The sequence below is a fragment of the Arctopsyche grandis genome, chromosome 7 (assembly GCF_051622035.1).
Source record: "Arctopsyche grandis isolate Sample6627 chromosome 7, ASM5162203v2, whole genome shotgun sequence".
In the NCBI taxonomy this organism is placed as follows: Eukaryota; Metazoa; Arthropoda; class Insecta; order Trichoptera; family Hydropsychidae; genus Arctopsyche; species Arctopsyche grandis.
Genome location: NC_135361.1, coordinates 9,242,155 through 9,256,343, shown reverse-complemented (window position 1 = coordinate 9,256,343; position 14,189 = coordinate 9,242,155). Strand labels below are relative to the sequence as shown.

The 14,189-nt window shown below is 31.7% G+C and overlaps 1 protein-coding gene across 1 annotated transcript; it reads right to left on the bottom strand.

Annotated features, from left to right (window-relative positions):
* Positions 1 to 2,935: 2,935 nt before the first annotated feature.
* On the bottom strand, positions 2,936 to 13,741 carry LOC143914049 (uncharacterized). The gene is made up of 4 exons (XM_077434139.1): positions 13,652 to 13,741; positions 8,710 to 8,813; positions 6,417 to 6,623; positions 2,936 to 3,278 (listed from the first exon to the last, which is right to left on the bottom strand). The coding sequence occupies exons 1-4, from the start codon at positions 13,739 to 13,741 to the stop codon at positions 2,936 to 2,938; spliced, it is 744 nt and encodes a 247-aa protein (XP_077290265.1).
* Positions 13,742 to 14,189: the final 448 nt, after the last annotated feature.

Here is a 14,189-nt window from a genome sequence, read left to right as displayed (position 1 = left end):
ATAAATTCGTTTCAATTCATAACATACAGATTTATTCTAAGCACTTGAATGTGATACATTTTAAAATTGATACATGCGAAAATGGCACTATATAATATATTTTAAATTATATCAGTTAAAATATTTCCTCGCTGACTTTTTACGCGTATCTAAGTAAAATATTTATGAATGTAAATTATCGTTATATGTATGTACAGCGATAATTTCCATTTTTATATTATCAATAAATAAATATTAATGAAAAATAAATGCAAATCTTATGAAATTTTAGAATAAATGTGTACACATGTGAAATAAATTCCATATTGTAATAAAAACTTGTGTGTAATGGAAAAGTGAAGAATTTATTTATATGTATAAATATTTAAAACGTAAATAATTAAGAGGTAGTTGTGAGAAGCATGCGACCAAATATTATACAGAAAATTAATATTTGGGGCTTCTATTCACGAGTCATTATATCAGATCTATATTATTACATATTATAAAAAATAAAAATAAATGAGAAAAATCACTATAAAATAAAGAAGTTAAGTGTAATAATATGTTTAATCCATTGAATTAATAACACTGTTCAATTAAAAATATGTGTAAATGAATTTTAATTTTTTAGAAAGATGCCCACTGATCATGAATATGACAGTAAAAAACTATTGTATAAAATATTTCTTTAAAAAATTGCAGGTTTCATAATTTTTTGGATTCATATTCGTATTTAGTGAATAAATATAGAAAAAATTTCGAACAGTGCTCTTTTAATTAATAATAAAAATGAAAACGAAGAAAGTAAATGAGTTTAAGTTTTACATTTTATTTTATTATCTACAAAATGAAGTAAAATTTATATTGAAGTCATGTGTATTCTGACTAAATATTTCAGCTGCTATGTAAGTACATATAAATAATTGAAATATAATATATTTTTAATGAACATACTTTAATATTTACCAAAGTACTACGATAATATATAATACAGTTAAAACACTGAAAAATCTAATTATATATTGTATTTTTGTACACAATACTTTAGTATAAAAATAAAAGATGGTAAATAATATTGACTAGGAATCAATTTAGTATAAAACATATACTTCAATCGAGACATGCATCATAAAGCTCACATCTCACACTCTTGATTCGATTAATATAGTACATGAAATTAATATGACGAATGTTTGTTCGGCTTCCGTATTTAACTATGGATGTCAAAATTAAATGGATCACCTAAAACAGATACTTAACATACATTTATGTGTTTTTAATAATATTTGAGATAATTATATAACATTGGAATAAATATTCTTAATTTTATAGTAATACAAGCATTAATTGAGTATTTTATTTGTTGTAATTAGAGTTGTCAATGTTTTAAAAATATTTTTGGTTTACTTAGGGTCATTTTATAAACAGATTTTTTTTAAATGTATGTAACAGCCAATACAGTTTGAATATAATATTATAGAAAACAAAAAAAAAAAAAGTTTTCAATCGGAAGATCGTTGATATAATCAATTGACAACAATAATTATCAACATTTAAATAAATAGTCAAGAATAAATATAAATCTATTAGTATTAATTCAATAAAAGCATTATAACTACTATTTGTTATAATATTATTTTGAAGCTACTTACAATGTGAGAAAACCTTTTCTTTTTTGTTGAACATTTGCAATGCAGATTTATAAGTACAATGAAATAAATATATTGCTATTCTAATAGGAATGTATAGCAATTCTATTAAAATAAAGTACAATTTGAAAAATACAACATTTTTTATAATATTTGACACTGTTTTAATAATACTGTGTAATGAAACGAATAAATATATTACAAAGTTACATTTTGCTCTCGTTCGAAAGACTCAATGTTTTCACTTTGCCGTTTATGTTTGTATGTATAATGTATGAAAATATAATACTTTTTTCTGAAATTTTGTTCAGTTTACGCAATTTAGTCCACGAGAGTGAAGATCAAGTATATAAACAACACAAAGAATCAATCTCATTCGAAACTCGCGAACTGAACTTTTTGCTGCGTTAAATTAGCAATAGCAGAATTTGAGTAATATGTATAACGGTATTCACAAATCAACACCTCAAGCGATCGTTCGCGAATCTTCACATCTACAATGCGATCACCATCTTCATTTCCATTCTTATTTTGCAATATCATAAGAGGAGCAGACAGTGCTGTCATCAAGTGGGTTTCCAGAAATCCTTTGTTACTGTTATATATCTTAATAAAAAAGCTTTTGATTGCTTAGTAATATATTTTTAAATGGAATATTTTTTAAAAAAGTTAAATAGTAGCATGTTTTTATGTCTCAATGAGAATCTGAATCTCGAATGTCTGTTTGTTCATTCATCACTTTCGAAAAAGTTGGTGCATATAATGACTCATTGAGCATATAATGATTCATTACAAAATCAGATACAATTTTAGCATGTATAGTCTAATTTAATGTCTTCGTATGCTTATCTATGTATTAGGATTATTGAAATATATAATAATTGTATTTTTAAATATGTAATTTAACAATGAAATTATAGTCGAATTACCAGGCTGATGAAAGTATAAAACTGATACATAAAATTTGTAAGATGTGGCATTAGCTGGTTGAGAAATGTATTTTGTAACTAAAATATGTATTGGAAGATTGTTTTATTGCAAGCCCGTTGCTTATGGAAATTGGATAACACCACTTGGAAGCAGGCAATACTAGATAAACAGTTTGAAATATATTTAGCTATGTTTATATGTGCATAATAAGCGTGCATTGTGAACGTGGATGCTTTTCGAACGACCCCAGTCTTGAGAGCAGATAATAATAGGGGATGCGTTTACAAGATAGAAGACACTAGTGTAGAATATAGTGGTAGTGTTACGCCTATACTTTGGTATGAAACTGACGCCTGTGGGTGTTGCGGTGTTGGCTACGCAGGAGGCTGCTTATGACGTTGCTGGGAACGCCGACGCTCCTGAGGGTGATGGTGGTCCTGGGTACGATGCAGATGTTCTTGGGGGTGCCGAAGTTTGCGTTTGGGCGTGGTCAGCTCGCAAGCACAGCCACTTCGAACGCGAATGTAGTCCAACATCCATCCCCCTGTGGGAAGGGCCGGGAAGTGTCGATGGGCTCTGGGCTCCGTCCCCGTGTCCCTTACAAGTGCGTACGAGTACGAGTACTTCTGTGCACACTTCGACTGGTTGTACAATCTGCGATCCACGAATCGACATGGCATGTCCTCCACATCCGTGCGACATGACAGCTCGTAGAACCTGGAAGAGAAACCATTTTTAAGTAATTTTGTTGAATTTAGCTGATTTGTTAGAAATATTAAGTATATTGGATGGTTAGTTATCTTTTTCATATAAAACATATCTACCTATATAATATACATATTATGGGAATTCTTAGATATACTGATCTGCCAATTGTTATGACTCTACTTTGAAGGGGCAAGGTTGGTTTACTATTATGGTAGGGTAATGTTGAGAATTGAGGATGAAAGTGATCTTCTGCATGTATGTAGGGATCCCAATCGAATATTCGAATTATTCGTCTGATTTTTCAGCTATTCGTTATTCGAATATATCATCAACTATTCGAATATTATTCGTGTATATATTTTTTTATAAACTAAATACACAAAATCAACATGAAAAGAGTGATGACGAAGAAGCCGACGATTATGAAGGAAATGAAATATATGTATAATGGGGATAATTGTGATAAAAATGAAGAAACAGATTTGTATTCATTAAATACGGAAATGTTTGAAACTTTCTGATCGATAATAATCTCTACCAAATTTTAAAAAACATTATAGAAAAATAATACGAATATTTAAGAAGTCACCGGTGAAATATATGTATATTTTTACAAGAAATCATAATGAATAAATAAAATAAAAAAATTAGATTATAAAGTATTATTGGCTGTAAAAACGAGGTGGTTAATAATAATAAGATGATTAATTCAAATTTTTTTAAATTTTTGTATTCGAATATTCGAATATTCGAATAGCTTTTGATTTACTATTCGATATTCGAATAGTTGAAGTCGACGAATATTTGGGATCCCTACATGTATGTATCTAAAGAGGAGTAAAATGATTGGTTTGTGCTTTTTAAATAGCATTTATCCACCAATATTCCAACTAGTGTACAAACAAAATTGTTTTTTCTACATGGGTATAATCTTATAGAATCGTTTAAGCGATGAACTATATTGCTGTCGGTTCCCTCATCACTGAGGATCGTGACTATGATGTGCGGTCAACCAGCTGCCTCCATAGCGATGAACTATAAAGCAGTAGATCTTTCAAATAGTTTTCAAAAACCTTTGTACAAAGTATCCTCGCACCTAATTACAATAAAATATCGTAAGTATGAGTCTTATGAGTAAATTTAGACATCTAAAGTTAATTAAATTTGCAATTACAGCTATAATTTACTGTTGGGGATAAGATTGGTATGTTAAAAATGCAGTTTGACAAGGGTTAGATCTTTCATATACTTATGTTGCTTGGTGCTCTAGTATCATAATCTAATTTTTAATACCTTACAGGTACAAGAGCGGATTACCCAAATACAATTTGCTTTTGATCGTTGACTTTAAAGAGAATTTTGTTGAAAATACTGGATGTATAAAATTAATTATGAACATTTATAAGAATAAATTGTAAATGGTTTTTGAGCTACGCTTACCGCCATCATACAATAATGCTGTATACATTTACATTTTAATAAGGAAATACTATAAATACTAACAAAATAAAATAATGTGTAAAATAGATAATATGATCATTAGATCAGTAGCTACATATAGAATAAGCCATAATATTTGAAAGTGGCGGAAACCCAATTTTCATTTCAAAAAACACTATTTTTGTTTGACTTCATTCGCAAATTGTTATCACATATTTTAATTCGGGGTTTGGTGCAAACGATCGAAAAGCGCCAGACAGATTGAACCACAGATGAACTGGATGGCTGCTTTAAACGCAATTCTCGACTTCACGAATGATAGATTGCACATCAGATGACGAGTAACCTTTCGATGTGCACAGATGCAATTATTAAAATGGTAATTATTAAAATTGAGTTGGATCTTTCTGGCGAGTTTTTAATAATTTAATAAGGAAAAATTCGGAACTAAAGTATCAGAATGAGTGTTGCCCTCATCAAGTTCTTGTTTTCCATATTTAGAGGCTATATCTCCTGTCCATCTATCCTGGCTGAGTTGGGCCTCCATGCTCCGGATAGTGGGATATGGACCTGCCATCGTCCCCTTTTTCACACTCCTCTGGCTAGAACTGTGGCTTTTAGTTATTCTCCCATTCCTCGTAGCCTCCGTTTCTTAAATTCACTGGATGGTGCCAATGACATTTGTCACATCTCTCTTCATTCTCTGCACCACTTCCTAAGTTACGGAAGTCGCGACCATTTAGAAAGGTTGAGTTAGTTTATTTAATTATGAATTTATTAAGAATTCTTTTTTTCTATGTCATGTTTTATTTAGTCATCTTTTCTTTATTTAAGTATTTTTAATTGTAAAATTTCTTAATCTTTTTAGCACACTCGTCGCTTTGGAGCAATCTGTTAGATGAGTGTGTTTGATTAATTGATGTTGTATAATAAAAATAAAATAAAGTAGAAGCACAGAACGTATACAGGGTAGGTATGTTGGGACTTCGGGTAGATTTCTCTTAGTGTAAGTGCGAGCAGTGCGCACGCATAAGGTACACGTGTCGTTAATCTGTGGTTCAGTCTGTCTGGCGCTTTTCGATCGTTTGCACCGCATCGTTTAATTCGATATATCCAGAATCTCGAAAAAGCAGAATTTTTAAATATTAATAAACGCAAAGCATTATATTTAATGTTTTGCGAAATATTTCTCGAAATGAAGAAAAGTGGACTTATCAAATATAAAGGCTCATATATGAACAGTAAAAAGTTGACATATATGTACATACATATCTAATTTATAACACACATACATACATGAGTGAACTATATTTGGATTCAACGCTTGTTCAACTCTGATTTATGGCTGTCAAAATTCACAACGCCTACATTTTATTTCAATTATCATTTAAATTTTCTTACTAATTATTCTGTGATGCAATATACAAACCAAAAAAGCCCATTTTTAAAGTAACAGTTCTTAGTTTATCTAGTGATTTATACATACGTACATATGTACATATGCGATAATAAGTTTAGGACACGAATTGGTAACGTCTTCCTCTATTGTCGATAGCACGACTCCAATCACTAACTACAAGCACTATTAGCTAACTACTTCCTACGAAATGTTCCAACGGTAAATTTCTATGACGCAGGACAGCTAGTTTTAATTCGGTATGTCAGCTTGTATATATGTAATAGATAGGGAGTGGGGCAAGTAGATACCTTTGTCTGATGTCGCCGTCCCTGTACAACTCCACGTACATGTCCTGCTGGTTCTTGCCACCCGTAGGCTCCACCATCTCCAGGACAGAAGGACAACAGTCGACAGGACCCCCTTCTGCCTCGAACGATTCTTTCTTCACGATGGCCTGCATCTCCCGCGCCGACAGCCACGCGTGGGCTCGCTGAGAATTTGTATTCTCCTCCAACCTGCAAAGATAGCACAAATTCAATTCAATTACAGATTAAAAGCCTGTTCACCAATTCAGTTTTGGTCATGACTTCAGATCCCGGTCTTAATGATTACGAGTGTGATAATACATAAATCAGATCCTGTCCGAGTATGTCAGTTTAATCTGACCATAATTTTTAAGACTATGTCTATGTCTAGACTACATATTATGTCTGTTTGGTGTACTCAGCGGAGTTATGGACTGTAGTGAATTAGTGGACCTCATCAATTTTCATATATCGGGGAGATTTACCAGATGCAACTATTTATTCCACATCAAAAATTATGCCACTAGTTATAAAAAAATTTCAACGTTACCCCGACTTCATAAACTGGGAAACGAATTTAGTCATTTTGATTTTTTTAATATTAATAAATATATATGTAGTTTAAAAAAGTTGTTACATCATCATTTTTCAAATTAATACAAATGCTAAATGCATTTTATTTTATTGTTTAAAACTCATAATTAGTTTTAAAACCCATATTTTTTCTTTTCTTTTCTTATATTAATATTGCCTTTTTTTTTGTTTTATTGTTCTATGTATTATTATTATGTATGTTCTATATTATTATTGTTTAATGGTATTTGTGGCCGTATATAAAAATAAAAAAGCCGGTTCTATATTTTTATATTTTAAGTTAAAATCTAAAACAAAAAGCCGAATTCCGAAAAAAACCTGATTTTCAGTATTTACTCAAATTATATCAAAATAGCTCATCTCAATTTTTAAGATTGGAAAAATTGAGTTGATAAAATTCGGAAAATTCAGCGCTTTCTTAATACGTTCTTATTTTATGATGCAAATGAACGCTAAATTTTACAGATTTTGTCAATCTAAGTTTAAAAGTTTAAAATTAAGATTTCATATTTTGAATATCTCCTCTAGTCAATTCATCTCCGTATGTTTTTGTCACCTTTTAAAAAATTTCGTTAGTTTTGAAAATTTTTCATAGATGTCGTTGTTAAAAAACCCAAATTAATTAAGCTTAACGTGCGGGCGCGTGGCAATTTTGAACCTAACTTAAGCGCCCACCGGTGGTCGCACGGCGGTGAAGTAGCTACAGGACAAATAGAAAAAGTTAAGTTACACACGTTAAAAGTAAAGCTTTTGAGTTGTAAATGCAGAACAATACAAATAATACTTTTTTATGCCAAAATAATGCTATGCCCATCAGTGGCCGCTCGTCCATATGGTCTGCGAGGCTGCAGCCTTCAAATATATTCAATATGCATGATATTTTTGCCGTCCACGTGGGCTGTGGGCTGCAGCCCTCCTAGTATAGTACATATACATGCTATTTTTATTTGCATTTGTTCCCCGGTATGGTCAACGAGCTACTAAAGCCCGATTCATCTCTGCAGCCCCCTCACTGGGTATTCTCACCACCATTGATACCCATTAATATTTCATGAACTAATTATGTAAATGTATTCAGTGTGTAAATTAAGCTCTCTACTATTGGTGTACTTTTTATATTCAAAATATTATATACCAATATTGATGCACTCTATATAATGATAGCTATCGTTCGCAAACAAGAATACACTATAGGTACATATGCGTGACGTGTACTGTTTTACTTTTGGTCTCCATCTAATAAACTTACAATACTTTGACATAAAAATTTAATTCCGAAAAAATGTCCCATCCCTGATGACAATATCAATATATCAATGGACACTACTCGTTGCACCGAAGACAACCTTATCGTTGTAATTAAACGCCCCTCGTGAAACTGTCAGAACAAACCGCGGTCTAGAGACCGAGCGCGTTATTCGGAATGCGGTAGTGTCGCACAGATTGCGGTATCTCGTGTAATTAATTTGTAGTGTAAGGTAAAACTCAAAATACGAGTCGTGTCCGACTGGCTACTACTCAATATATCACCGAAAATGTGACACAACGTTTTAGGGTCAAGTTTCATGGGCGGCATCGGTGCGTAAATGGACCATTGTCGCCGTATATGCGATTTGATACTAATTTTCGCTCGTTAAATTTGAATTTTAAGCATTTTAAATTACGCTGGGATAAGAGTGATGATTATAAATTGGTAAATTACAGGTGATTATTGGAGTGGGACGGCAGGCTTCTAGCGGAGCGGCGCACACTGTACGAGTTGTTATCCAGGGCGCCACACCTCGGGAGGAAAACAGCTGCCAACACCTGGAAATAAATAATAAAAAACATTAGAAATAGTCAAAGATATGTTCATTTGATATATACTTCAATAAGCGCCTTAAATATTAAATTACAGGTGTAAAATTGACTGAATTATTGAACTAGATACAAAATAGCAGCAGCATGCTCGGTCGTTAAGCTTTTGCTTAGCGTCCAGAGGCGCCGGGTTCAATCCCTGGGCCCGAATGAAAATGAATTTTTCAGAGTATGCTGTTGGTCGGACCTGGATTTGTGACTCCGGGTTGATCGTTTCCTATCAGAGTTTGCTAATTTTCTCTGATTTCATTGTTGAAACGGTTCCCGGAAAAAAATTGGCTAAAAATCCTTCCTACTATATCACCACTATTTGAAGTATAATTGATGTACAATAAAATTTATGTACAATTCATAGATGTCTCGTTAATTTGCGAGTTTTTCAGTTTCTCGTAATTCAACGACTTGTAATAAAAATGCTGCATTTGTAATTGTAATTGTAATTTGTAATTGGCCAGGAAGGCGCATTGGGATTTACCTGTAAGGCCTTCCTGGTATATACATATGTAAAAAAATAAAAAAAGCAGTAGAGAAACATGACGATTTTAAAATGAAAATAGCATATTAAATTTTTTTTCATCTTATTTTATTATTATTATTTACATTTAGTAAATACAATGTAAAATCATTTAAAATAGATAAATAATTTTTTAATAACTGAAATTGTGTCTTAAAAACATTTTTGAAATGTTATGAAGCAGGAGTTGAAAGCTTTCCGAATATATTTCACATATGATCTGGATTTTGTATTATTTTAAACAATACCAGAAATAATTTTAGTATTTTGTATTTCAGAAAACATCGTCCATATTATTTTTATGGGCTAGTTAAGAATCAAATCAAATTATTTAACAATAAGTAACAAATCATGAGATATTCAGAAAATAATTTATTTATACAGGTATACACCGATTCATTTTAGTTTACACGATATCAATGGTTGAAAATTGATATCATCATTGAAAATTGATGAAAATTGAACATCGATAAACAATCATACAGACATTTATGGACAAATTTGCAGCATTTTTTTAACAAATCAGTGAATTCGAGATGCTGTAAGTTCGAATTTTGAGAGAAATAGGACGGGGATGTCAATTTGTTGGAATTTTTTCAATCAAATCAGATAAATTGGCGAACTCTGATAGGAAACGATCGACTTTGGTCACATATACATTCAAGGTCTGACCAGCAACACAGCCAGCGATTGAAACCGTGACCATACAATTGAAAGTATTACACTTTAACCATTAATATACCCTGCTGATCATAATATATTTATAGTTTTATGATATTTCTTAAATAAAATTTTACTTTCAAAACAAAAAAAATATACATAATTTCCATTCTTAATACATATTATATATTATATACGGTTCTTACAAACTATTGAGATAAATTACACTGTTCGACAAATGACGACTTTTTTTTTTAGTCCAGAGACGAGATATGATTTTTCTTATAGATCTATGCCCAGTAAACACGAATCTGGTAATACAAAATGTTGATTGGCTCGAGATTCGGAGATATATGTATGTGTTTTTTTAAATCGCGCGATTTTTCTATATCTTGGTGTTGTTCGGTCGATGTCTCAAAATCTGTCAATTTTCTGTTCAAAATGAATATTAGAATCTATAGTCGGGTATTTTATCTTTCATTTGTAGTACTTTTCAGCTTTCAAATCTCTCTAAATAGTCGTCCAGTTTAAATCAAAAGTCAAAAGTACGTATTTTCACTTGGGATTTTTTCCCACTGCTAATACTATTTTATATTGAGTATTTTCGATTGAAACATATTTATTGGAATAATGTTCTGGCCACACTAATTTTTGTTTTTGTTTAAAAGCGTTAATTAGAAGTGTGCTGAATTTTAAATCGGTAAAATTACGAACTAAAAACTCGTACTAGTGGAGCCCGATTTAAAAAACACATATATCTCCGAATCTCAAGTCAATCGTCATTTTTTATTACCAGATTCGTGTTTACTGGGCATGGATCTATAAGAAAAGTCATATCTCATCTCTGAACCATTTTTCGTGTTGAACAGTGCTATTAATGAAAAAAAATAATTTTTAATATGTTGTGTGTGTTCAGTTGTGTCTGATCTTCGTATAGTAACTTTGACTCTAGTTTTCTATTTGATATAAATTTGTACCAATCGTAATATGTATTGAAATCCGGATATTCTGGATTAGACTCCTTACAAATGAGTAGGTGTCGGAACAAAACTTTCAAACATACAAATCACCGAAGCAACAACGCGCATACACGACTACGTAACAATCGTCACGAGTCGGATTATTCAAACACATTATATGCGTAATGAGTTCGGTTCAAGTTAACTGTCACAGTTAAAGAGTGTCGGCCGCGTCGAAACCGAATCCGTTATGTGCATAGAAAACCAATCGTTTCAGAATATAAATACACTTGTGATGATAATAACAATCAGTCAAGTCGAGATGATATAAGACGTTTCATTAGGGAGGTCTACATAGGCGAGACCTTTGGTTCACTTTTCACACGCCACAAATTTCGTTTAGTGGCACGCGCTAGTTCGGAATGAAGCCATAAAAGTAATAAATGCGACCTTTTACCTCTCATGAAAGAAGCATAATTCACAAAGCACAAAGGCGGTATACGTTTCGTTACGTGTATTTCCTATTACTATTATGTTTGTGGTGTTTATTGCCTTGCGCTCGCTTTAAACGAGCTTTCAACCGGAGCTTTTGTGGATGAATTGTGAACTTGCATTGCGTTGGCGTACCCCAAGGCTTTTCGAATCTGAGTTGTATGTAGAAAGATTGGAAAAACGGTGGATATTTATAGTAGATATTCTACCCCACTCGCATTACTTTAATCGACTGTTATAAATCTAGTATATTTTACGTAAGCATAGAGTCTTCATATAATGCTCGAAAACAATCCCTTTCAAATCTTCATATCGATGTTACAAAATGTTTAAAATATAAACGAGAACTTAAATTTTTGTTTATTAAATTTCAATTATTGATAAAAACATGTTTATTTTACTCATCAATAGCTTAAATAAATTAATTATCATAATGTTTTTTTTAAATTAAAAATGTTCACAGTGGATTTTCATTCTAATAAAAGTGTCGTACGGATCCAAACGATTCCTCTTTGTAGGTATGTATTGGAATATGATTTTATCAAGATTCGCCGTGTAAATACACTATTGGTATGTTAATCTAAAATTAATAAGATAATCACATTAGAGCTTAACTGTCATGTTATACGAGTAGTTTTCATAGTTAACAATAAAATACATGTCGTTTTGTAGCGCCGAGAAACCGTTTATTTACGATTTGCGATTGGAAACTTCTTCGAAATGCAATTTAGCGACGTATTATGGACACTTTAATTAATTATTCATAAATTTTCGTCGATTAACAAATGACATTTCGAAATGCGTGAGCATTTTTATGATTTTTAATTAATGTAATGTTCTTCAACGTTGCATAAATTAGCCTTTACAAATGATCGATTAAACAATTAAAATAACTGCATATTTTCACGTATATACCCAGGAAACGCATAAAAGCTTTTAATTGTCTAATTTGAATATTTCGTCTCAATTCGACTAGACGCGACCGGGCTGTAGGCAATTTTACGAGTTTTATGAAATCAAAATTTAACAGGAAGACAAAACGACACATTTACATCATATGTATAAAATTTTGGTACAATCAATAAAATGCCCAATGATGAAAGCAGAGGAAATCAACTAAAATATAATTTTTATTGTATAATAGCCTAAATTATCTAGTGTTGCTCAAACTTTTTCAGAAAATTGTGCATGAAATTCCTTTGATTCTGTCCATAGTTTAAGTTAGAGTACGAAATTTGATGGTAGTACTTAATTGAAAACTATAAACAAACTAGCATTCAACTATATACTTCAATAATGTAGTGCACATATATAGGATACATAACGAATAAATAAGTTCCCATATATTTTAACTGATAGACTAGAATACGCTTTTAACATGTGGAATCCTCATTTTAAAAAGGATATTACATGTATTGAAAGGGTTCAAAGGAGAATTACAAAGATTCCTTCTGAACTCAAATCACTTTCTTATAACGAAAGATTTAAAAGAATGAATCTCACTACATTGGAGACGAGAAGAACTAGAGGTGACTTAATCAAAGTCTATAAAATACTTAATAATCACTATAATTGTCATACATATGTCTAACCTTATTACATTTAACGTAAACACTCACCTCAGAGGTCACTCGCTTAGACTCCAAAAAGAAAAATCTAATAAATTGATCAGAGATTCATTCTTTTCAAACAGAGTGGTTTCAGTTTGGAATAGTCTTCCCGATGATATAGTAACCTCTGATAACGTTAATATTTTTAAGAATAAGCTTGATACTTTTTTTAAAACTAAAGGATTTAATTTCTGTAATTCTTCTTTAGCATAATTGTATTTCTGTTTTTTTTTTTATGTATATTTTTTGCTCTCTTCTTTTTAATGTATTTTAATTTGTCTCATTTTATTTGGATATACATATGTATGTATGTATAATTTGTTAAAATATGTTTGATCAAATCCCTTGGGTCTATCGGCTTTGCCGCCTTCCCCAAGTATATTAAATAAAAAAAATATATATATAATATAAAAATGTTGAATTTTTTGATTTGATCTCTGAAAATCAAAAAATGTGTGGTTTAGATTTCGAAAAAATGCATTAGCGAGAGTTGGACGTTTGTAAGTGATGTGTTAATTTTCTTTCTTTGCGCTGTCATCGGCGAAAACTCGCCTGCATCCAGATGTCAAAATCTGATAAGGACTGAAGTAATTTGGATGCAGCAGCGGCAGTCGTTGTTAGTCGATCCAAATTGGACAACATTCCGAACGGTGGAATTCAGCGGAGACGAAGCACGTTCATTCGTACGAACGCCGGTAGTACATATCTCTGGAGATAGCAACGTACTTTCTCATCAGCGTTCATTCAAACGCACCGAAAATATCATAATGGGGTCTTTATTAGTGACAAATGTGGCACACAACGGTGATTCGACCATTGTGGTTTGTACGACCCGAAGCTTTGACAGAAAGCATAAACCGCGACAGATGGATTTATCGATGCTGTCGTACATACTTGTTTGGGAAAAGACGAATCGGCTATACCCCAGTCTTAACCAGGCTAATCTGATACCTTTCTCCTTTAGCCCGATCTAAATACAATGACTAAGGTGATTTCTGAAAATTTTCAGTAACGTATACGTTCAGTACTAGTTAAGGTTGGAGCATAAAAAGTTTGCTGATAAAAATTATACTGCAACCACAAGCAGTAC

What these genes read in the sequence shown, in the direction of transcription:
- LOC143914049 (XM_077434139.1), bottom strand. Translation starts at nt 13,741, where the DNA reads ATGTTGTCCAATTTGGATCGACTAACAACGACTGCCGCTGCTGCATCC. An exon ending in ATTTTGACATCTGGATGCAG is followed by an intron (nt 8,814 to 13,651) that starts GCGAGTTTTCGC and finishes ATTTATTTCCAG; the next exon opens with GTGTTGGCAGCTGTTTTCCT. An exon ending in TCCCACTCCAATAATCACCT is followed by an intron (nt 6,624 to 8,709) that starts GTAATTTACCAA and finishes CTATCTTTGCAG; the next exon opens with GTTGGAGGAGAATACAAATT.